Source organism: Triticum dicoccoides, chromosome 3A (genome assembly GCF_002162155.2).
Source record: "Triticum dicoccoides isolate Atlit2015 ecotype Zavitan chromosome 3A, WEW_v2.0, whole genome shotgun sequence".
Taxonomy (NCBI): Eukaryota; Viridiplantae; Streptophyta; class Magnoliopsida; order Poales; family Poaceae; genus Triticum; species Triticum dicoccoides.
Window position 1 is genome coordinate 440,067,323 of NC_041384.1, and position 26,682 is coordinate 440,094,004.

Here is a 26,682-nt window from a genome sequence, read left to right on the forward strand (position 1 = left end):
CTAGTCTTAACATTTGAGTGTCATAATGCTAACGAGACATTGGAAATGATCTTTGGTGCAGCTTAACTCCAGAAACGCATTGCACGATCCTTCTCCAGCTACTGGCGCGAGCTAGCCCGCTCCTACACCTCCCTGATCATGGTAAGTTTCTCTAGTGTTTTGCTTAACAGATGCATAAAGACCTAGACTTAGCTTTATTTCCTCCAATATGCTTACCATAATGACCTAGAGTTAGCTTCTTTTCCTCCAAAATGATCCATTTCACCTAGGTTAGCTCATAAACGACCCATTTCACCTAGGTTAGCTCATAAACGACCCATTTCACCTAGGTTAGCTCATAAACGACCCATTTCACCTAGGTTAGCTCATAAACGACCTATTTCACCTAGGTTAGCTCATAAACGACCCATTTCACCTAGGTTAGCTCATAAACGATCCATTTCACCTAGGTTAGCTCATAAACGATCCATTTCACCTAACTTAGCTCATAAATGATCCATTTCACCTAAGATAGCTCATAAACGATCCATTTCACCTAGGTTAGCTAATAAACGATCCATTTCACCTAAGTTAGCTCATAAACGATCCATTTCAACTAATTTAGCTCATAAATGATCCAGTTCACCTAAGTTAGCTAATAAATGGCATATACTTCTTCTTCTAGTCTTCTTCTTCTTCTACTACTCTTTTTCTTCTAGTCTAATTCTTCTTCTAGTCTTCTTTTTCTAACTTTCTTATTTGTCATTTTGCAGGTTTCATTCACTTCATGGAAGCCAGCTTGCTATGATGGATTGCTTGTGTTTTCCTTTGATGCACTTCTTGTATTCTGCTCGCTTGCTATGATGGAATTAACTTCCTATGATGAAATTAGATTGCTATGATGAAACTTTGCATATTGTAATATGTATGGATCAATGGAACTATGTGCAACCTACTATGTATGTATGGATGGATATATATGTGCTGGATATTTATTATGTTGGATATATATGTGCTGGATATTTATTGTGAAAGAGTCATGTGATATATTTGCTATGATAATTGTTGGATATAAGAAAAACAGAATAAAAAAGAGGCAGTGCAGGCTCTTTGCCGTCCACGGCAGATGGCAAAGACCCCTCTGCCGTTGGTGGCAGACGGCAAAGGGGGCACGTGGCGCCCACCTGTGCTTCCTGAGAGATGGGCCATTTGGCAAATTTGCCTACCGTGCCGGACGGCAAAGCTAAGCTGATGGCAAAGACTTTGCCTTTGCCGTCCGCCGTGGCAGACGGCAAAACACAGCGGGCGCTGACGCATTGCTGACGTCAACTGGCGGACGGCAAAGAGGCGCTCAAATTTTCCGTCCGCTGGCGGACGGCAAAGGCCGCCGTTAGCCACCTAACGGACTAACGCTGGTGGACGTCCAGTATTTTTCCGTCCCTCCTCTTTGCCGTCCGCCGCTGTAGGCAAAGGACTCTTTGCCGTCCGCCATAAAAAGCAGACAGCAAAGGACCTGTTTGCCGACCCAGTCTTTGTCGTCCCTGTTTACCGTCCGCCGCGGACGGCAAAGCTGTCCGTGCCTTTGCCGTCTGCCATGGCAGATGGAAAAATACTGGATTCCTGTAGTGCAAGACAATGCCTTCATTAACCATAAAGTGGCACTTCTCCCAATTCAAGACAAGATTAGTTTCTTCACATCTCTGCAAAACTTGATCAAGGTGTAGCGACCCGACCTCAAACGGTCAAGTCTCTGTGCTTCAGTGTCATCCCTGGATCGGTAATGCTGACACACACAGTACTCGAGGATTTATAACAGAGTAGTAATCACACACTTATTACATCGAATGTCTCCAAAGAGAACTTATTACAATAAATATGGCTTAAGGCCATCTAATACGATAACAGCGGAAGGCTTGGAAGATAAAGTGAGTCCATCAACTCCAACGGCATAGCTGAGCTGCACGGCAACGACCTAACTTACCTTACTCCTCGTCTGAAAAGTCTGCAACATAATACGTTGCAGCCCAAAACGGGTCAGCACATGGAATATGCTGGCAAAATAACACAGTAGAGCATGAACAAAATAATGCTATCACTACATGCATATTTGGCTGGTGGATAGCTCTATGGTTATGGTTTTGCGAAAAGCCAATTTTTTCCTACAACAAAGGAATATATTTTATTTTAACTATCATGGTAGTTGAAACATCATTGAGAAGGTTCCTCCAACTCAATCCCAATTAAAGTAATTTTTAACCCAACAATATTAATTTAGAGTGATGAGATACTTAAGATACTCCAAGTAATAGATACTCAAGATTTGTCCATAACCGGGGACACGGCTAACCATGATTAGTTTATACACTCTGCAGAGGTTTGCGCACTTTTCCCCACAAGACTCGTTCTCCTCCGTTGATTTTATCCCACTATAGGGTGTTTGAGAAACGGATAACCGAGACACAGTCTTTCAGAAACATTAACTCTCTACTCCGGGCAGACCATACCAAACCTACAATCCCACTACCTGCTGATCCACCTCTTCAAGAGCTTCACGTAACTTACTCAACTATTCTAGAGCCCATAATAGCTTGTGGCTGCACACGGAAGTTTCTAGCATGAATAATCTCAGTTCCCTTTGAGCCTGGGTGGCGGTCCATAGGAAGATCACACGGGTACTCCGGGATTTCCAAAAATATAGGCAACACTGGGTACTCGGGGTGCCTCAATCCACCCAGATGTGTATTTAAGTTGCCACCTTAAGTTGAACCATTTATTAACAATCTCACATTTGTCATGGATTTCACTCATCCAAACCACGTCTACGAGCATAGCATAGCAATATAAGCAACGCGTAGAAGTAACTCCCAAGGGTTTGAATATAACAGGGTAATATGTTCTACCTCATCAACTACTTCCCAACCCATATGTTAATGACATCCTAACCATGCAATGTTTGAGGATTGGAACTAATGCATAAAAAACTAGGTGATAAAGGGGTATGATCAAAGTGTTACTTGCCTTGCTGACGATCCGCGTAACCTAGAGACTCCAAATAACACGCTTCGCACTCCGGGAATTCTATCGCAAGCAAACAATAGCATACATGAGAAATCAAGCTAAGAAACACGGGTAAATCTCAAATAAGAAGATCTAACCAGAAAGTTCAACTTAAGAACTCCGGTTTGCAAAAAGAATCAAATCGAACGGAGCAACAAAACTCAAACGACGAAAGAAACAAGATCCATTTACTAATCTGGACCTAGGTCAAATTTTACAGTAGCAAAAACTTGTGCAAGTTGGTTAAGCAGAAAGAGGGTCTCGAGACGAATATCTAGGCGCTTGAATCGCCTGATTCCAACTAACGAGCGAAAAGATAAACTAGAACGAAAATCGGATAAGAAATCGCGATTAGAAATAATCGCGGAATAATCCGATAAAAGAAAACTGACGAACAGGCTAACGAACGAGCGTTCGTTGTCTGTAACTAACGGGCGAAAACCGTTCGTTAAAACGAACGTCCGGACGAACGTCCGCAAAAAGGAAAAACTGGAAAAAAAACGGCGAACCAAAAAAAGACAGGCTAGGGTTTTTCTAAAAAACGGATTGTTTTTTTAAACCGATCGGCGGCGAGGCGGCGTGGTACCTCCGGCGTGGCTCCGGTGAGGCCGGGCTCGGGCGGTGGGGCGCGAGAGGCGGCGGCGGCGCGGCTCGGCTCGAGAGCGGGCTGCGGGGCGCGGGGTGGTGGTGGTGGCGGGGCTGGGCGGCGGCATTTAAAGGGGGCGGGGGCGGCGGCTTGCTTGGGCGAGGGGGCGCCCGGGGAGGAGTCCGGCTCGGACTCCCCTCGGCGTCCGAGCTACGCACGGCGGTGCACGCGCGAGGGAGACGGCCGGGACGGGCCAGCTGGGCTTCGGCCCAGCCGGGTCCTGAAACTTTTTTTAAAATATTTTCGCCGAAACTAAGAAAAATCCTAGAAAATAAAATAAAAAAATCTAAAAATGCTAAAACAATTTTTCTTCGTCTAAATAAAATATTTAGAACGAGATGAACATTTACTTGGCCCTAAAATGCAATTTTGAAAACGTGCAATTTTTCTAATGTAAACAAAATTGCAATAAAATCCAAATAAAAGCAAAAATTAATTTTAATATTTTTCCTCCAATATTTCATTTATTTTGGAGAAGTCATATTATCTCCTCTGATATATTTTAATATGAAATATTTTCGAAGAGAAAAATAATTAAAACCAAAATCCTCGTTTCAAAATTTGATAAAATCAAATTCGAAAATCGAGGAAATCCCCAACTCTCTCCGAGGGTCCTTGAGTTGCTTAGGGTTTCGAGGATCACGAGACGAAATGCAATAAAATATGATATGCAAGAATGATCTATGTATAACATTCCAAATTAAAAATTTGGGATGTTACACAAGGTTGCTTAAGCAATTATCAAAAGAAGTTCCATATACGGAGAAATCATCCATGAAAACCTCAACAATCTTTTCACAAAAGTCAGAGAATATCACAGTCATACATCTTTGAAAGGTAGCAGGTGCATTACATAAACCAAAAGGCATGCGTCTATAAGAAAAGGTACCAAAAGGGCAAGTGAAAGTGGTCTTTTATTGATCCTCTTTTGACACGGGTATTTGAGCGAAACCAGAATAACCGTCTAGAAAGCAAAAATGTGTATGTTTGGATAATCTTTCTAGCATTTGATCAATAAAAGTTAAAGGGTAATGATCCTTTTTAGTAGCTTTATTTAATTTACGGAAGTCAATTACCATTCTATAACCTGTAACAATTCTTTGTGGGATCAATTCATCTTTATCATTTGGAACAACAATAATACCTCCCTTCTTAGGGCCACAATGGACAGGATTTACCCACTGACGATCAGCAACGGGATAAATTATACCTGCCTCCAGAAGTTTTAGTATTTCTTTTCTTACCACTTCTTTCATCTTAGGATTTAACCGTCGTTGGTGATCAACAACCGGTTTAGCGTCTTTCTCTAATTTTATTTTGTGCTGGCATAAAGTGAGACTAATGCCCTTAAGATCATCCAGAGTATATCCAATAGCATCACGGTGCTTCTTCAGAGTTTTCAATAATCTCTCTTCTTCCCACTCTGAAAGGTTAGCACTAATAATAACATGATATATCTTGTTTTCATCAAGATAAGCATATTTAAGAGTATTAGGCAATGGTTTAAGCTCAAACACGGGATCACCCTTGGGTGGAGGAGGATCCCCTAGAATTTTGACAGGCAAGTTGTTTTTCACAATAGGTCCCTTTTTAAAGAATACTTCATCTATTCCCTTCTTTCATTCATAAACATATCATTTTCACGGTCTAGCAAATATTGTTCTAAAGGATCATTAAGAGGCACAATAATAGAAGCAAGACCAATAATTTCATCTTTACTAGGCAATTCTTTATCATGGGGTTGTCTGCGAAATTTAGCAAAATTAAAATCATGAGACATATCCCCTAAACTGTAAGTGCATCTAGTGCCACCCCTAGTTGGTTTTGGAGTATTGACGACAAACCTAGTTGAGGGACTAATGTGTTTGTGAGAATTGCAGGATAACACAGGTAGAAGTCCCTCATTGATTCGGTTTTCGTACCATAGATGACCCCTAAAAATGAATGAAGACATTGAAGTCAAAGGTGGTATGTGAAGACATTCACATTGAAGACTATGACAAGAGAAGACATCACATGAAGACTATGGAGCGTGAAGACTTAGTTCTTTCATCGTTCTTTTTCTTCTTTGTTGAGTCATAGGAACCACCGTACTGTTAAGTGGGGTCCAAGAGAACCAGTCAGAATGACTGAAGTGATGCTTAACCAAAATCCTATGTCTTCGAGTGAAGACTATGAGAGCAAATCTTGTCCAGAGTTGGATAAGTCTGCTTTGCTTGTAGCCCAAGTAAAGCTGCCGTGTGTGTTTGAAATCTGACCGTTGGAACACGTGTCAGTTCCGGGTTGCCTAGTGGCTATAAATAGCCCACCCCCTACAACCATAAACGGTTGGCTGCTCAGAGTTAGAGTACGGCTTTTGTTGTTTGAGAGCAACCCACCTCGAAGCCTTTGAGAGAGAATTCCTTGCGAGGATAAAGCCCTAACCACCCAGAGCCAAAGAGTGTTAGGCATCACTTAAGTCTTCCTGTCTGTGTGATCTGAAGACTTATTACACTTGAGGACTGTGAATCCTTCAGCCGGTTAGGCGTCGCGTTCTGAGCATCCAAGAGTCATTGTGGATCGCCGGTGAACGAAGTCTGTGAAGGTTTGGAAGTCTACCTTGAAGACTTACCAGAGTGATTGGGCGAGGACTGGGTGTCCTTAGCTCAAGGGGAATAAGGTGAAGACGAGGTCTTCTAAGTTGAATCTCAGCCTCCCTAACCAGACGTACAGTTGTCACAGCAACTGGAACTGGTCCAACAAATCATTGTCTTCAACGAGTCACTGGTTTCATCCTTCCCTTCCCTTACTTACTGTTGGTCCTTGTGAAGTCATTGTATGATTGCATGACCATTTGACTTCACTGAGTGATTACTTGTTCTGATTGGCTTCACAATATCTTCCTACCTGATCCTTACTGCCTAGCTGCTATTAGTCATTGCGCTTTCACTTCATTGAATACTTGACTATGGTTTGCCTAGTGTAGTCTACCTTCCGCTGCATGGTAATAGGTTTATTTCTATCGTTTGTCTTCGAAACTTCCATGTTTTGAAGACTTTCATAAAAATCGCCTATTCACCCCCCTCTAGTCGATCACTAGCACTTTCATAAACCAACAGAAACAATATCCTTTTGCAGTCTATCTTAGCATTAACAGTATTCAAGAAGGGTCTACCAAATATAACGGGACAAAAGTCATCTTGTGGGGAATCTGTTGGGGAACGCGGTAATTTCATAATATTCCTACGCACATGCAAGATCTATCATGGTGATGCATAGCAACAAGAGGGGAAGAGTGTTGTCCATGTACCCTCGTAGACCGTAAGCGGAAGCTTTATGACAACGCGGTTGATGTAGTCGTACGTCTTCACGATCTGACCGATCCTAGTACTGAAAGTACGACACCTCCGCGATCTGCACATGTTCAGCTCAATGACGTCCCTCGTACTCTTGATCCAGTCAAGGCCGAGGGAGAGTTCCATCAGCACGACGGCGTGGCGACAGTGATGATGAAGTTACCGATGCAGGGCTTCGCCTAAGCACTACGACGATATGACCGAGGTGTGTAACTATGGAGGGGGGCACCGCACACGGCTAAGAGATTGTCTGTTTTTCCTTTGGGGTGTCTCGTGCCCACGTATATAAAGGAGGGAGGAGGAAGAGGCCGCCCTAGAGGGGGCGCGCCAAGTGTGGGGAGTCCTACTAGGACTCCCAAGTCCTAGTAGGATTCCCCTTTTCCTTTCCGGAGTAGGAGAGAAGAAAGAGGGAAAGAGGGAGGGAGTAGGAAAGGGCAAGGGGGGGGGCGCTGCCCCCTTTCCCCTAGTCCAATTCGGACCCATGGGGGGCGCCTCCTTCCCTTTGGCCTGCCTCCTATATTCCCGTATGGCCCAGTAAGGCCCAATACTTCTCCCGACGAATTCCCGTAACTCTCCGGTACTCCGAAAAATACCCAAATCACTCGAAACCTTTCCGATGTCTGAATATAGCCTTCCAATATATCGATCTTTACCTCTCGGCTATTTAGAGACTCCTCGTCATGTCCCCGATCTCATCCGGGACTCCAAACAAACTTCAGTCATCAAATCACATAACTCATAATATAAATCGTCATCGAACGTTAAGCGTGCGGACCCTATGGGTTCGAGAACTATGTAGACATGACCAAGACACATCTCCGGTCAATAACCAATAGCGGAACCTAGATGCTCATATTGGCTCCTACATATTCTACAAAGACCTTTATCGGTCAAACCGCATAACAACATACGTTGTTCCGTTTGTCATCGGTATGTTACTTGCCCGAGATTCGATCATCGGTATCCTCATACCTAGTTCAATCTCGTTACCGGCAAGTCTCTTTACTCATTCCGTAATGCATCATTCCGCAACTAACTCATTAGTCACAATGCTTGCAAGGCTTATAGTGATGTGCATTACCGAGAGGGCCCAGAGATACCTCTCCGATACACGGAGTGACAAATCCTAATCTTGATCTATGCCAACTCAACAAACACCATCGGAGACACCTGTAGAGCATCTTTATAATCACCCAATTATGTTGTGACGTTTGATAACACACAAGGTGTTCCTCCGGTATGTGGGAGTTGCATAATCTCGTAGTCTGAGGAACATGTATAAGTCATGAAGAAAGCAGTAGCAATGAAACTGTAACGATCATCGTGCTAAGCTAACAGATGGGTCAAGTCAATCACATCATTCTCTAATGATGTGATCCCGCTTATCAAATGACAACTCTTTGTCCATGGCTAGGAAACTTAACCATCTTTGATTAACGAGCTAGTCAAGTAGAGGCATACTATTTACACTCTGTTTGTCTATGTATTCACACATGTACTAAGTTTCCGGTTAATACAATTCTAGCATGAATAATAAACATTTATCATGATATAAGGAAATATAAATAACAACTTTATTATTGCCTCTAGGGCATATTTCCTTCAGAACCAAGAACAAGAAAATCAGCAGGATATTGAACTTTCCCACACAAGACTTCAACATCTCTAACAATCCCAATTGGTGAAATAGTATCTCTATTGGCAATCTTAACTGTAACATCAATACCTTCTAACTCAGCAGGTGCAATATCATGCATAATTTCTTCGTATAAAGAATGAGGTATTGCACTCGCACTATAACCCATATCACATAAGTCATGATAACAATGATCTCCTATTTTAACAGAAATAACAGGCATGCCTACAAGAGGTCTATGTTTATTTTTAGTATCGGGTCTAGCAATTCTAGCAGCTTCATCACAGAAGTAAGTGACATGCACATCAATATTATCAACCAAGAGATCTTTAACCATAGCAATACTAGGTTCAACTTTAATTTGCTCATGGGGTGTAGGTATTCTAGTATTACTCTTATGAACCACGGTTGAAGCTAGCATGATCCTTTATTCTAGTAGGGAAAGGTGGTTTCTCAATATAAGCGGTAGCAACAATAGGATCAACATTATAAGTGACAGTCTTTTCTTCAATTTTAATAGGTTCGACTACTTTTACTTCAATGGGAGGATGATATTTAATCCACTTCTTCTTAGGGAGATCAACATGAGTAGCAAATGATTCACAGAAAGAAGCTACAATCTTAGAGTCAAGTCCATATTTAGTGCTAAATTCACGAAAAGCATCGGTATCCATAAAAGATTTAACACAATCAAACTTAGGTGTTATACCTGACTCCTTACCTTCGTTGAGTTCCCAATATTCAGAGTCACGTTTAATTCTTTCCAATAAATCCCATCTGAATTCAATAGTCTTCATCATAAAAGAACCAGTACAAGAAGTATCGAGCATGGAGCGATTATTGAGAGAAAGCCGAGCATATAAATTTTAAATAATAATTTATCTTGAGAGCTCATGATTGGGGCATGAATATAACATTGACTTAAGCCCCCCCCCAAGCTTAAGCGATGCTTTCTCCTTCGCGAGGCCAAAAATTATATATATAATTACGATCACGATGAACCAGATGCATAGGATAATACTTCTTATGAAATTCCAATTTCAATCGGTTGTAGTTCCATGAGCCAATATCATCGCATAGCCTAAACCATGTCAATGCCTTTCTCTTCAAAGATAAAGGGAAAACCTTCTTCTTGATAACATCCTCGGGCATACCTTCAAGTTTAAATAATCCACAAACTTCATCCACATAGATTAGGTGCAAATCGGGATGTAATGTTTCATCTCCTGTAAAAGGATTAGCTAGCAGTTTCTCTATCATACCCGAAGGAATTTCAAAGTAAACATTTTCAGTAGGTTCAGTAGGTTGAGGAGCAACTCTTTGCTCTACTGGTCGGGGTGAAGATACCCGGAACAAGCCCCTCAAAGGATTACTTTCCATAGTAACAAGTGACAGTAAATTTTAGCACACTATATAAATTTTTCCTTACCAAATTCCAGCTACCAATGGCGCTTCACTCCCAGGCAACGGCGTCAGAAAATAGTCTTGATGACCCACAAGTATAGGGTATCTATCGTAGTCCTTTCGATAAGTAAGAGTGTCGAACCCAACGAGGAGCAGAAGGAAATGACAAGCGGTTTTCAGTAAGGTATTCTCTGCAAGCACTGAAATTATCAGTAACAGATAGCTTTGTGATAAGGTAATTTGTAACGGCTAACAAGTAACAAAAGTAAACAAGGTGCAGCAAGGTGGTCCAATCCTTTTTATAGCAAAGGACAAGCCTGGACAAACTCTTATATAAAGGAAAGCGCTCCCGAGGACATATGGGAATTATCGTCAAGCTAGTTTTCATCACGCTCATATGATTCACGTTCGTTACTTTGATAATTTGATATGTGGGTGGACCAGTGCTTGGGTACTTCCCTTCCTTGGACAAGCATCCCACTCATGATTAACACCTCTTACAAGCATCCGCAACTACAAAAGAAGTATTAAGGTAAACCTAACCATAGCATGAAACATATGGATCCAAATCAGCCCCTTACGAAGCAACGCATAAACTAGGGTTTAAGCTTTTGTCACTCTAGCAACCCATCATCTACTTATTACTTCCCAATGCCTTCCCCTAGGCCCAAACAATGGTGAAATATCATGTAGTCGGTGTTCACATGACACCACTAGAGGTAAGACAACATACATCTCATCAAAATATCGAACGAATACCAAATTCACATGACTACTTATAGCAAGACTTCTCCCATGTCCTTAGGAACAAACGTAACTACTCACAAATCATATACATGTTCATAATCGGATGAGTATTAATATGCATAAAGGATCTCAACATATGATCTTCCATCAAATAAACCAATTAGCATCAACTACAAGGAGTAATCAACACTACTAGCAACCCACAGGTACCAATCTGAGGTTTTGGGACAAAGATTGGATACAAGAGATGAACTAAGGTTTGAGATGAGATGATGATGGTGAATATGTTGATGGAGATTGACCCCCTCCCGATGAGAGAATCGATGGTGATGACGATGGTGATGATTTCCTCCTCCTGGAGGGATGCTTCCCCGGCAGAACAGCTCCACTGGAGCCCTAGATTGGTTCCGCCTCGTGGCGACGATGTTTCATCCCGAAAGCTTGCTTATAATTTTTTTTCCAGGGCGAAAGACTTCATATAGCCAAAGATGGGCACCGGAGGCCTGCCAGGGGGCCACGAGACAGGGGGCGCACCCAGGGGGTAGGACGCGCCCCCACCCTGGATTGTTGGTGGCCCCCCTCTGGTGCTTCCTTCACCCAATATTTTTTACATATTCCAAAACTAACTTCCGTGGAGTTTCAGGATTTTTGGAGTTGTGTAGAATAGGTCTCTAATATTTGCTCATTTTCCAGCCCAGAATTCCAGCTGCCAGCATTCTCCCTCTTCGTGTAAACCTTGTAAAATAAGAGAGAATATGCATAAGTATTGTGACATAATGTGTAATAACAGTCCATAATGCAATAAATATCGATATAAAAGCATGATGCAAAATGGACGTATTAGTGGCCCGCCATGCAAAGGAGCAAGATCGCTGAGGCAGTCCTGGACAAGGGGTCCTTGGGCTGCCGACCTAACTCATGGGCCGGACAGTCGGGTTTGGATACAGCTGCTAGAAGACCGGACTATTGGACATCGTCGTATCCGGACAAGAGGCTTGTGCCTTGGTGTGTACTCCAAGTCAAGATGGGAGATTCAGCATGATCATCCTCTTGTTGTAACCGACCATGTGTAACCCTAGTACCCCTGGTTCCTATATAAACTAGAGGGTTTAGACCGTAGAGGCTACAACAACAATCATCATCCTACTAGTCTAGGGTTTAGTTCATCTGATATCATGGTAGATTGACTCTGCAATCCTCATATACACAAGCAATATAATCAAACATGACGTAGGGTTTTACCTCTTAGAGAGGGCCCAAACCTGGGTAAACATCGTGTCCCTAGTCCCTTGTTCCCCATTGATTCAAGATTCACAGCTCGGGACCCCCTACCCGAGATCCGCCGGTTCTGACATCGACAATCGCCTACTCTGCAGGTTATCGGGCATGAGTTGCAGCTCCGACTCGAACCTGACAGACGGCTCCACCGTCGGCTCTGACGCCGACGCCTACACGGAGGAGGGGCATAGCCGCGCCGACGACCGAAAGGGGAAGGGGCCGGCGAGGAAATGGTGATTTCCTCCGCCCTTCCCCGTTTATATTTATATTTTAACTATGTTTTAAGTTCGTAGTATGGATTTGCCATTGAACTCCGATGAACTATGCTTCTTTTGTCTGGCGATGCAAAGTTGATTTGATGGACTGCGTGTTTGTGTGGTTTTGAGGGTTCGAATACGAGGGACGCGGGTATATAAGCCACCAAATGAGGCGTGCCCAGTCAGGGTCTGGGGGTCTAGATTTGCAACTTGCGGGCATAGATGCTCTAACTTTGACACGGCTTGGGTAAGATGACGTTCAAACGAAAAATGATACTTGCCGCAAAACAAAAGATGGGAAAATAATACTGTACTTTTGATTTGACAGGGTGCTCCAGTTGCCACTAACCTTTTTACCTGCAAACAGAATGGCTGAAAATGGCGTTGTACTTCTGATTTGACAAACAGACAGGATGGCTTTTCCGTAATGTTCGTATCAATGTACAGCGGACAGCGCAAAGAAAAAATCGATCCAACTTTATTGATGCGTCAAATAAACCTACAAGATCGCACTATCACTATATACACCATCGCACTCGGCGTACATTTTACCACGTCTCTACTCCTCTTTGTCCACAGGGACAATCAACAATCAACTAGTACTACTACTCTTTGTCCCCCCCTTCCATTCAGGTTTTGATCTCATCAAGCAGCATGTGCCAACTTAGGGGAGTCAATCCTTCATCCTTACTGCGATCGGTGCACGGTTGAATTGTCACCTGCCGTGCGATGCGAACCCAATAGAAGTGCTTTCAAATCAAATCCACCAGCAGCGTTGTCTTGACGCCCTATTGGAACGTGACAGGGCGGTAATAGTCATCGTACGTGCACCTCCTCCTCGAAGCCATGAGCCTCCCCAGCTTCCCTTTGCAGAGCTCGAACCTCGCCGGACGGTCGTCGTCGTCGACGCTCTGCGCTGCCGCCGTCCTGCTCGGGATCCCCAGCTGCCGCTCCAGCTCGGCGAACTCCTCGGCTCTCTGGATCACATGGTCGTAGCAGATGTACCTGCCGCCGGCCGTGTTGTCACCCATCGCCTCGTACACCCGGACGTGGGCCTCGGCCACCGTCGCCACGTTCGCCGTCGCCAGGACGCCATCCGCGAGCATGACACCAGATCCCTTGAGGTACGCGATGGAGGCGGTGGAGTTGCGGCGGCGAAACCCCGGCCCCGTGACCAGCGCAGGGCAGACGGTGACGAGCTTCAGGTCTCTCCCACGGGCCGCCCTCCAGGCCGCCTTCTCTGCCGCCGTCTTGCCGAGTGCAAACCATAGCTGAAAAAGACCCACCTCACATCACCACACTGCCTAAAAGACGCGGGAAATCCTAATGGATTCAGATTTGCTTGAGAACACCGACGGACCTTGTTGTTGCGGCAGAAGCTCTCGTCGCTCCAGCAGTTCTCGTCGACGATGGTCGGGCCCCGTCTTTCATGCGGGTGGTTCTGCCTCCACACGCAGGCCAGCAAGGACGAGGTGAAGACGCACTTCCTGACGGATTCCGTCCTCACGCACGCTTGGATCACCCGCTCCGCTGCTTGGGCTTCCAAGCTAGCCATATGTTTCTGTTAGAACAAAATCGACTGTTTCAGTCAGATGCATGGTAAACAAAATATGTGTTCCTGCTTCCAAGAGAAGGTGTATCTATCAGAATGTCTATTGGTACTATGTATGTATGTAGGACAGAAAGGCAGGAACTATTCGGGCACTTATCTGTGATACACATGTTGAAGTCTCTCCAACACAACAGGATGTAAGTGTCTCCACAACATAAGGTGCAGTGCGCTGTGTTTCACTAGACCTAGTGGCTAGTGCTGGTGGCAGGCAATAATACCGAAAATGACTCGTCTATGCTGTCCTCAATAGTTTCACAAAAGGTCGTCTGTTAACTGAATCATTTTAGCTGTTACCACCTAACGTAACCACATTGGTCCTACTAACCACAATCTTTCGTCCATCCTCCACCAACCATTCAGTAAGAATTTGAGTATTTTGGTGAACTATCAGGTCAAGAAACTACAAATCCTTAACGCCTTGACTTTGTGATGTGTTCATATGTGTACGTGCCAGCTTGTATCACCCATGTTTCATGTTCTTATTTTTCTTATAGGAAACTAGTCAACCAAACAAAAGAAAGCAGGTCTCCTGCTTCCCTGCGTGTGTTTTTCGACGTGGCGACATGACAATGTAGGGAGCAGGCACATAAATAATTTATGGAGATTGTAGCAGCGAGGATCACTCACCGTGTAGCCGGACATGCCCCCGGGATCAACGAACGCCGAGGTGTGGAACACGCCGGTGCAGCCGTCGAACGCCCGGTGCAGGCTGTCGGGTTCCATCACATTCGCCATCACCGTCCACACCCCGTCCCGGCCGTCCTCCCCGAACATCTCCATCTCCCTCAGCTTGTCCAGGTCCTCTGCCAATAAAACAGACATATCAAGATCCACCACGCAAGTACCATGTTGCCATGTTGCAATTGATTCTGCAAATGATGTGCATTAGCCATAGCCTAACAATTTGTTAGCTGATGACCTAAAAGAACAATTTGTTAGCTAATGATCCAACAAGACATTTGTTACTTGTGCACAATAATTTGTTCAGCCAATCAAAGGGCTGTTGACTGAGTAGCTAGTACTGTACTACTCCCTCCGTTTCTTTCTTAAAGCGATTTTAACATGTTCACTCTGACCTCCTCTTTTCACATGGAAGGTAAGAAGGTGAGAGCTAATCAAACCCACTACTCAATGCAATCAATGGCTCAGGCCTATTTTATATTTCTACCTTTCATGTGAAAAGGGAAGTAAAAGGAAGCATGTTAATAAACCTATTCTTACTAAGTGTCGCTGACAAATGGTTGGCAGCGTTAGTGCACTCCCTGAATACCAATCACGATGTACTAGTTGACCTAGTAATTTCCATCGTCGCGTCAAAGAATACGGTTGTTCTGCCGTGGAGAATGCAGTAGATATTGTTGTACTTCTTTGATTTGCATACCAGTTCATCACCAACAGGACGAACTTGAAAGAAAGCGCTTGACCAGGAGGAAGGCGCGGAACGGAAAGCAGGGGAATTTTTTCGGAAGCCCCATATATATAAGTTGTGCAGAACAGCACGAGAGCGAATTTGAGGATATAAGTATCCCGAGCCAAGTGTTATCTGAGCCATGTTCAACGTTCAGCAGATGCTAGATTGTTACGTACGTCTTAATTAGTGGCCACAGGTTCGATCTTCATTGATTAATCAGCACTTTCGCTTTTCTTTTGGTCATTTATTAGGAGCTAGGTAAAGGCAAGCTGATTCGACTTGCATAGCGATGCACAAGTTCGAATCTTCTAACCGGTGAAAAAGAAAACCACGTCTCAGTTGACGATACATCAAAGGTTTACTAGTACTCCCTCAGTCCTAAAATTCTTTCTTAAATTTGTCTAAATACAAATGTATCTACTCCCTCTCTCATGAATTATTTGTCACAGTAATGGATGTCATTTCTGCGACGAGTAATCCGCAACGAAGGGAGTATTTAAATAGCAAGAACTGGCCATTGGGGACGTAAAGAAAAGAGGGCGGAACAGTACACAAGCTAGTAGCTAGTGGTCTGGAATCAATGAGAGGAAAGGGTGGTGCGATGCAGCACACCAATCCCAGTGCACCGGTAGGTTAGGTAGCACGGTGACATCCGAAAAAACTTTTGTTACAGGAGAAACAGAGAGTCGGGCTACAAGACGCTGGTTCGAAATGGTAAAATATGCCAACTGCTTACAAGCAAGGCCGTAACGACTCTACTTTGCTGAGAAAAGGACTTGCCAGAACAAAACAGGCCATTGACTCTCCACGTATGCTAGATGTCTACACATAACTTCTCTTTTGGTGCAAGTTTGTAAATGCACCCAAGGCTAGATGCACCAAATTGAGTTACATGGGCATATGGATAAATTCATATCCCATATATATGACAGGTAAGCAAATAAGTACAATACTACTCCGCATAAACAAAGTGCAAATGTTGCAACTGTGAACCACGCGTGGATTCAGACGTAGGCAGGGTGTGGAGAGAAAACGACGTGGCGCATTCAGCTCAACTCTGCCACGAAGGTGCGCCTCGCCCGCCACAAAGAATGAGAAAACAACAAATGATGATGCATCCGCGTATGTGTAAAGGCTGCAGTTCTTTCCAAGACGTCGCAACCGTGGCCGGGGCCCCCGAATCAAGCGCGGGAAGCGGTGAAGGGGGATGAGCAGTTGGTTAATGGCCGGCCGGCGACGGCGACGGCGAGGCTTTAGGATGGATGGCTGGCTGACCTTGTGTCTCGAGGGCGAGGCGCACGGTGTATCCGTGGCGGAGGAGGCGGTCGACGATGGCGAAGCCGACGAAGGATATGCCGCCGGTGACGCACACGGTGCGCGGGCCGGCCGCGCCTTCGTCGCCGCCGGCCGCGCGCTTGACGTCGCTGTCGCCGGCCGAGGGGCGCCAGCCGCCCCCGTGGAAGAGCGCGGCGCGCATCTCCTCCACCTCCGCCTGCATGCTCTGCGTGCTCCGTAGGACGCCCATGCCGCCTGGGCGCGCGCGTCCGTCCACCCCCCGGTCTCTCGGTGGCGTTGGGTTCTGCTTCTGGTGGAGTGATTCGCAAGCGTCAGCTGTGGTGTGGCCGGGCTCTGCGAGGCGTGGATAATTATAGGAGGAGGCGCGGCGAGGTTTAGGTTAGGTAACATTCAAAAAAAAAGGTTTAGGTTAGGTGGGCTCTGTGCTCTACGGGTCGTCAGAGCGAGTCGTGGACTGGTGGTTATGCTATAGGCTTGGAGCTTGGAGCTTGGAGCTGGATTATCTGCGCCTTGCCTCGAGGTAGTTGCGCTGGGTGGCTGGGATCGCTAAGCCCTTCTGATCCCACGGTCACGGTGTAGCTTACGCAGCTTGAGGGCCGTCCAGAGAGAAATCGGCTCGAATAAACTGAATCCGCACGTGTCCCTGGATACACCATGGGATCTGCGCTGCAGGCCTGCAGAAGATGAACATGGGCTTGGTTCGTTCGTGGAATGGCAGGCTCCACTATGTCTTCTCTCTCTTGTGCAGGCAGACTGCACACTGGCACGCTCTTCCTCTGGGTGGAGGTAATGGAAGAGGTACTACTGTTGTGGACTCGTGGTTGGCTTGCAATGGGACGGGTTTTCCCCGGGAGGCAAGGCGATCCACCCACCTTATCTGCATTAACAAACAGGGCCCCGGAGATGGTACACAAAAATATGGGTCGAAACGTGGCGGTCCCGCCGTACATAACGTCACCGACACCAGACATACTCTCCAGCCGATCCAAGAGCATTGCATTGCTCTCGTGGCTGAAACAAAACCATGCACAGCCGTGGACCAATTGCCTAGCCTCCTTTGTCCAAGTTTTGAGTGGATCACATAAAAGCATTGCTAGAGTAAGGGACTGTTCAGAGTCCCTCCGCTCCACGCTGCTGCTCCCGGAGTTGGTGAAGTTTTAGTTCAAAACTGTGGAGTGAGTGAATCGGTACTTCCCGGATTTCTAAAATCCAGAGAGCTGGTGGACTGCCGAACAACCCCTAAACCTCAACTCCTCATTTTGAAGGAGCTAAGAGCATCTGTGGGCAGCAAATCCGGGCCCTCAAATGTCGTCCATAGCGACTAGTCACATCTTAAATAATCGATTTCGCGTCCGCGTACCTCATATCTGGCAGCAGACAATAGACAAAGATATCGACATCAGACGGAAAAGAAATGCACAGAAACCCACTACAACATCCAAAAGATCACCACAATTCATCATCGAACAAGTTCGTAACTTAAACAACTAAAAATGATAATATAAACGATGGAGGAGCGGGATCACAACTTCCTCGAGGGGCCTTTGTCCTTCCGGTCACCAACGCAGCTGTAGGCGTACGCAGCTGGTGGTGATCTTGCTCGTCGGCGGAGGAGGTGGAACTGTAGTCATCGTCGCAGTCGGGCGAGGAGACGGAGAGGACGATGAGCCCCTTCATCCGGCAGACGGCTCTGTCCTGCTGTTGCTTCAGCTTGGGAACCCGACCCGCCTCCACCACCTCGCGCTCTGACTGCTCAATGGCAAACCGGAGTGCCTCCACGTTCTTCCTCCATAGGGGGCAAACGTCTGTCTCCGCCGTCGTCAGCGACGGAGGTAGACCCAAGCGAGGAGCCACTCGTCCTCGTCTGTCTTCGCCGGCAACCCGCGGTGGCGGCGCACGGATTGCTCCGCCGCGTCCCTCCCTCTTGCCTGCTGCCCGTCGCGACACGCAACGCGTGCCTTCGATTCCGGCATACACAAATCCTTCACATCCAACTCCTCAATTATACATCCATGCTTCCTAGGAGGTTTAGCATACATGTTTTTAATAATCACACTCCTAGGGACAAAGGTGAGGAATTTGTTTTCATTAATAGGTACCTTTATCAAATCAATGAAGTTGGGATGCACACTAATCATTCTAAGATCTTCGTTCCCCTTACTAGATGTGGCACCCTTATTCTTAAGAATATACTTAAACTTAGAATTCTTATTAGGAGTCCTCTCAATTGTTTTAACGGAAGAAAAAGCGGAACCTAGATTATTAATAATTTCTTCCAAATTATCAATTCTAGAAGGACTTTGTTCTATTCTTTGATTAATTATTGGTTCCTTCTCCTTTAACATTTTTATGTAGTTCCTAACTTCGAGCCATATTGGGTTACTTGATTATGAACCTTTTTGTCTAGATTTCCAATATGCTCAATGGTACGCATTTTATTCAATAGCTTCTAACCTTAGCATAATTTCAAAGTCAATGTCGTTTCATTAATAGTAATAGGTGGTGATCCTACTAAATTTGCCATAGCATTGAAGGCATCAATAGGGTGAGTACTCAAGAAATTTCCTCCGGTAATAGTGTCAAGCACAAATCTATACCAGGTAATAATACCCACATAAAAATTGCGAAGAATAACGATAGTGGATTGCTTACGAGTTGATCTATTTTTAGCATCGCAAATCCTATACCAAGCATCTTTTAAACTCTCTCCTCCCCTTTATTTAAAATTGAGCACTTCATTCTCAGGGGTGCAGGTTCCGTTTACATAGTGTTGCTTGGTTCTCCTACTGGTTCGATAACTTTGGTCTCATCACTGAGGGAAATACCTACTGTAGTTGTGCTGCATCATCCCTTCCTCTTTGGGGAAATACCGACGTAGTTCAAGCCGCATCACGCACCACCTCCTGGTGCGTGGGTTGAGGTGAGGGGGCGCTCAGCCCCTTGTGGGCTGCTGTGCCCCTTCCCTTGGCCCATGAGACCCCCCAACACTTGCCGGGGGCCCCCGAAACTCTTTTTGGTCTTCCAGCGATAACCCGGTACCCCTGGAACACTTCCAAAATCTGAACCCCTTCATCCTATATATCAATCTTCACCTCCGGACCACTCCGGAGTTCCTCGTCATGTCTGGGATCTCATACGGGACTTCGAACAACCTTCGATCACTAACACAACAACTCAACTATACTTATATCGTCACCAAACGTTAAGTGTGTAGACCCTGCGGGTTTGAGAACTATGCAGACATGACCGAGACACCTCTACGGTCAATAACCAATAGCGGGACCTAGATGTCCATAGTGGTTCCTACATATACTACAAAGATCTTTATCGGTCGGACCTCGATGCCAAGGATTCAGCTAATCCCGTACGCAGTTCCAATTGTCCATCGGTATGTTACTTGCCCGAGATTCGATCGTCGGTATCTCCATACCTAGTTCAATCTCGTTACCGACAAGTCTCTTTACTCATTTCATAATAAAAGATCCCATGGTTAAATCTTTAGTCACATCGCTTGCAAGCTCATAGTGATGTTGTATTACCAAGTGGGCCCTGAGATACCTCTCCATCATACGGAGTGACAAATCCCAGTCTTGATCCATGCCAACTCAACTGACACCCTCGAAGATACCTGTAGAGCATCTTTATAGTCACCCAGTTACGTTGCGATGTTTGATACATGCAAGGTACTCCTCCAGTGTCAGTGAGTTGCATGACCTCATGGTCATAGGAACAAATACTTGACATGTAGAAAACGATAGCAATCAACTTGATACAATCATATGCTATGTTTATAGTTTGGGTCTTGTCCATCACATCATTCTCCTAATGATGTGATCCCGTTATCAAATGAAAACTCATGTCTATGGCTAGGAAACCATAGCCATCTTTAATCAACGAGCTGGTCCGGTAGAGGCTCACTAGGGACATATTGTTGTCTATGTATCCACACATGTATTTGTTGGGGAACGCAGTATTTAAAAATATTTCCTACGATCACGCAAGATCTATCTAGGAGATGCATAGCAACGAGAGGGGAGAGTCTATCTATGTACCCTCGTAGACCGAAAGCGAAAGCGTTAAGTAACGCGGTTGATGTAGTCGAACGTCTTCACGATCCAACCAATCAAGTACCGAACGCACGACACCTCCGCGATCTGCACACGTTCAGCTCGGTGACGCCCCTCGTACTCTTGATCTAGTTGAGGCCGAGGGTGAGTTGCGTCAGCACGACGGTGTGTTGATGGTGATGATGAAGTTACCGACGCAGGGCTTCGCCTAAGCACTACGACAATATAGCCGATGTGGAAAATTGTGGAGGGGGCACCGCACATGGCTAAAGATCAACTTGTGTGTCGATGGGGTGCCCCCTACCCCGTATATAAAGGAGAGAGGAGGGGAGGGTCGGCCGGCCCCTAGGGCACGCCCCAAGAGGGGAATCCTACTCCTTGTAGGAGTAGGTTCCTCCTTTCCTAGTCCAACTAGGAGAAGAAGGAAGGAGAGGGAGAGGGAGTGGGAAAGAGGGGCCGCACCCCCTTCCCCTTGTCCTATTCGGACTCCCCTTGGGGGGGCGCCACCTCCTGGCTGTGGCCCTCTCTCCCCCCTAAGGCCCATAACTTCCCGGGAGGGTTCCGGTAACCCTTCGGCACTCCGGTTTTATCCGAAACTATCCGGAACACTTCCGGTGTTCGAATAACATTGTCCAATATAACAATCTTTGTGTCTCGACCATTTCGAGACTCCTCATCATGTCCGTGATCACATCCGGGACTCTGAACAACCTTTGATACATCATATCACATAACTCACAATACATACCATCATCGAACGTTAAGCATGCGGACCCTAAGGGTTCGAGAACTATGTAGACATGACCGAGGCACATCTCTGGTCAATAACCAATAGCGGAACCTGGATGCTCATATTGGTTCCTACATATTTTAGAAGATCTTTATCGATCGAACCGCACAACAACATACGTTGTTCCCTTTGTCATCGGTATGTTACTTGCCCGAGGTTCGATCGTCGGTATCATCATACCTAGTTCAATCTCGTTACCGGCAAGTCTCTTTAATCATTCCGTAATGCATCACCCCGCAACTAACTCATTAGTCACATTGCTTGCAAGGCTCATAGTGATGTGCATTACCGAGAGGGCCCAGAGATACCTCTTCGGTACACAGAGTGACAAATCCTAATCTCGATCTATGCCAACTCAACAAATACCATTGGAGACACCTGTAGAGCATCTTTATAATCACCCAGTTACGTTGTGACTTTGAGAGCACACACAATGTTCCTCCGGTATTCGGGAGTTGCATAATCTCATAGTCATAGGAACATGTATAAGTCATGAAGAAAGCAATAGCAATAAACTAAACGATCATAGTGCTAAGCTAACGGATGGATCTAGTCCATCACATCATTCTCTAATGATGTGATCCCGTTCATCAAATGACAACACATGTCTATGGCTAGGAAACTTAACCATCTTTGATTAACGAGCTAGTCTAGTAGAGGCATACTAGGGACACTCTTTGTCTATGTATTCACACATGTACTAAGTTTCCAGTTAATACAATTCTAACATGAATAATAAACATTTATCATGATATAAGGAAATATAAATAACAACTTTATTATTGCCTCTAGGGCATATTTCCTTCAGTATTTGAGTTTCCAGTCAATACAATTATAGCACGGATAATAAACGATTATCATGAAGAAGGAAATATAATAATAACAACTTCATTATTGCCTCTAGGGTATATTTCCAACACCTCTCATCTACTGCTAAAAGATTTAGTCTTCGATAGGATGAGCTTCACCCCCTTATTGTAGCATTTCTGCACTTAAGTCCACATATATTACTCCATTTCTTTGACACCGATGCATCTTGTTGGGAAACATAGCATGCAATTTCAAAAAAAAATCCTACGCTCACACAAAATCTATCTAGGAGATGCATAGAAACGAGAGGAGGAGAGTGTGTCTACATACCCTCATAGACTGAAAGCGGAAGCATTTGACAATGCGGTTAATGTAGTCGAACTTCTTCTAGATCCGACCGATCAAGCACCGAACGTACGACACCTCCGAGTTCTGCACACGTTTAGCGCGATGATGTCCCTCGCCTTCTTGATCCATCAAGGTGTCAGGAAGTAGATGAGTTCCACCAGCACGACGGCGTGGTGACGGTGATGGTGAAGTGATTCTCGTAGGGCTTCGCCTAAGCACCGCAAAACTATGACCAGGGGTGTAAACTGTGGAGGGGGGCGCCGCACACGGGTAACGATTGTTGTTGTGTGTTCTAGGCGCCCCCTCCCCACATATATATAGGTGTGAGGGGGAGGAGAGGCATCCAGGGGTGCCCTAGGGTTGGCTGCCGCCCCTAGGGGGCCTGCCTTGCCCTGCGCCCCCCTTTCCATGTATGCATGAAGAGGAAGAAAAGAGGGGGGTGAGGGAAGGAAGTGGGAATCCTAATCCACACTTTCCTTTCCATTTTCCCCTTTCCTTATCCTCCTCCTATAGCCTTATAGGGCGCACCAGCCCCTTGTGGTCTGGTGTGTTCCTTCACAAGGCCCATATGGCCCATAGGATTGCCGGGGGTGCCTGAAACACCTTCCTGTGACCCGATAAGTACCTGATACCCTCCGGAACACTTCTGATGTCTAAATACCATCATCCTATATATATATCAATATTTACCTCTCGACCATTTCGAGACTCCTCGTTATGTTCGTGATCTCATCCGAGACTCCGAACAACATTCGGTCACCAAATCACAAAACTCATATAATACTATATCGTCATCGAATGTTAAGCGTGCGGACCCTATGGGTTCGAGAACTATGTAGACATGACCGAGACACTTCTCCGGTCAATAACCAATAGCGGAACATGGATGCTCATATTGGATCCTACATATTCTACGAAGCTTTATCGGTCGAACCATTATGACAACATATGGTATTCCCTTTGTCCATCGGTATGTTACTTGCCCGAGATTCGATCGTCGGTATCTACATACCAAGTTCAATCTCGTTACCGGCAAGTCTCTTTACTCGTTCGATAATACATCATCCTGCACCTAACTCATTAGTCACTTTGCTTGCAAGTCTTCTTATGATGTGCATTACCAAGAGGGCCCACTGTTGGGGAACACGGTATTTCAAAATTTTCCTACGATCACGCAAGATCTATCTAGGAGATGCATAGCAACGAGAGGGGAGAATGTGTCCACGTACCCTCGTAGACCGAAAGAGGAAGCGTTTAGTAACGCGGTTGATGTAGTCGAACGTCTTTGTAACACCCTCGATGCGGCTATATCTCCCATGTGTCGGAGCACGACTTAGAGGCATAACCGCATTGAAGGCAATGTCGCAAGTGGGGTAAACTTCACACAACCCATGTACTCAATAAAGGAAAGAGATACATAGTTGGCTTACACTCGCCACGTCACACAATAGCATAAATATCATTACATTCATCTAGATACAATCAAGGTCCGACTACGGAACCAAAATAAAGATAACCCCAAATGCAACAAAGCCCCGATCGCCCCAACTGGGCTCCACTACTGATCGTCTGGAAAGGAAACGTAGTATCGACGTGAGTCCTCATCGAACTCCCACTTGAGCTTAGTCGCATCTTCTGGAATGGTATCATCGGTCCCTGCATCTGGTTTTGGAAGTAACCCGTGAGTCACGGGGACTCAGCAATCTCACACCCTCGCGATCAAGACTATTTAAGCTTATAGGTAGGGGAAAAGTATGAGGTGGAGCTGCAACAAGCACTAGCATATATGGTGGCTAACATACGCAAATGAGAGCGAGAAGAGAAGGCAAAGGCACGATCGATAAACTATGATCAAGAAGTGATCCTAGAACAACCTACGTTCAAGCATAACACGAGACCGTGTTGTTGGGGAACATAGCAATAATTCAAAATTTTCGTATGTGTCACCAAGATCAATCTAGGAGATGCTAGCAACGAGAGAGAGGGAGTGCATCTTCATACCCTTGAAGATCGCTAAGCGGAAGCGTTACAAGAACGCGGTAGATGGAGTCGTACTCACGGCGATTCAAACCGCGGAAGATCCGATCTAGCGCCGAACGGACGACGCCTCCGCGTTCAACACACGTACAATCCGGGGACGTCTCCTCCTTCTTGATCCAGCAAGGGGAGAGGAGAAGTTGAGGGAGAACTCCAGCAGCATGATGGCATGGTGGCGATGGAGCTCGTGGTTCTCCAGCAGGGCTTCGCCAACCACTATGGAGGAGGAGGAGGTGTAGGAGGAGGGAGGGCTGCGCCAGGGAAGGGGGTGCGGCTGCCCTCTCTCTCCCTCACTATATATAGGGGGAAGGGGGTGGAGGAGGCGCCCTAGGGTTCCCTAGGGGAGGGGCGGCGGCCACAGGTAAATACCTAGATGGGTTTGGGCGCCCCCACCCCTAGGAAACTTGCCCCCCCCCAAGCCGGGAGGGGTGGCTGCCCTAGGGGAGGCGCCCCCACCTCTCCAAGTTACGTGAGATGGGGTGGGAGGGGCGCTCAGCCCCTTAGTGGGCTGGTGTGCCCCCTCCCCTTGGCCCATAAGGCCCCCCAACGCCCGCCGGGGCCTCCGAAATCCCTTTCCGACACGCTGGTCGTCACCCGGTACCCCCGGAACAATTCCGGACTCCAATACCCTTCGTCCAATATATCGATCTTCACCTCCAGACCATTCCGGAACTCCTCGTCACGTCCGGGATCTCATCCGGGACTCCGAACAACCTTCGGTAACCACATACTATTTCCCATAACAACTCTAGCGTCACCGAAGCTTAAGTGTGTAGACCCTACGGGTTCGGGAACCATGCAGACATGACCGAGACATCTCTCCGGCCAATAACCAATAGCGGGATCTGGATACCCATATTTGCTCCCACATGTTCCATGATGATCTCATCGGATGAACCACGATGTCGGGGATTCAATCAATCCCGTATACAATTCCCTTTGTCTATCGGTATGTTACTTGCCCGAGATTCGATCGTCAGTATCCCCATATCTCGTTCAATCTCGTTACCGGCAAGTCTCTTTACATGTTCCGTAACGCATGATCCTGTGGCTGACGCATTAGTCATATTGAGCTCATTATGATGATGCATTACCGAGTAGGCCCAGAGATACCTCTCTGTCACACGGAGTGACAAATCCCGGTCTCGATTCGTGCCAACTCAACAGACACTTTCGGAGATACCCGTAGTGTGCCTTTATAGCCACCCAGTTATGTTGTGACGTTTGGTACACCCAAAGCATTCCTACGATATCCGGGAGTTGCACAATCTCATGGTCTAAGGAAACGATACTTGACATTAGAAAAGCTCTAGCAAAATGAACTACACGATCTTGTGCTATGCTTAGGATTGGGTCTTGTCCATCACATCATTCTCCTAATGATGTGATCCCGTTATCAATGACATCTAATGTCCATGGTCAGGAAACCATAACCATCTATTGATCAACGAGCTAGTCAACTAGAGGCTTACTAGGGACATGTTGTGGTCTATGTATTCACACATGTATTACGGTTTTTAGTTAATACAATTATAGCATGAATAATAGACAATTATCATGATCAAGGAAATACAATAATAACCATTTTATTACTGCCTCTAGGGCATATTTCCAACAGTCTCCCACTTGCACTAGAGTGAATAATCTAGTTCACATCACTATGTGATTGTAATGAGTCCAACACCCATGGGGTTTGTTCATATCTCGCTTGTGAGAGAGGTTATTAGTCAACGGGTCTGAACCTTTCAGATCCGTGTGTGCTTTACAAATCTCTATGTCATCTTGTAGATGCAGCTACCATGCGCTACTTGGAGCTATTCCAAATAACTGATCTACTATACGAATCCGGTTTACTACACAGAGTCATCCGGATTAGTGTCAAAGTTTGCATCGACGTAACCCTTTACGACGAACTCTTTTACCACCTCCATAGTCGAGAAAATTCCTTAGTCCACTAGTTACTAAGGATAAG

General features: G+C 45.7%; 1 protein-coding gene across 1 annotated transcript; it reads right to left on the reverse strand.

Annotated features, from left to right (window-relative positions):
- Positions 1-12,792: 12,792 nt before the first annotated feature.
- LOC119268465 (cinnamoyl-CoA reductase-like SNL6) lies at positions 12,793-17,414 on the reverse strand. The gene is made up of 4 exons (XM_037550116.1): positions 16,638-17,414; positions 14,579-14,754; positions 13,700-13,900; positions 12,793-13,610 (listed from the first exon to the last, which is right to left on the reverse strand). The coding sequence occupies exons 1-4, from the start codon at positions 16,885-16,887 to the stop codon at positions 13,128-13,130; spliced, it is 1,110 nt and encodes a 369-aa protein (XP_037406013.1). The 5' UTR covers positions 16,888-17,414; the 3' UTR covers positions 12,793-13,127.
- Positions 17,415-26,682: the final 9,268 nt, after the last annotated feature.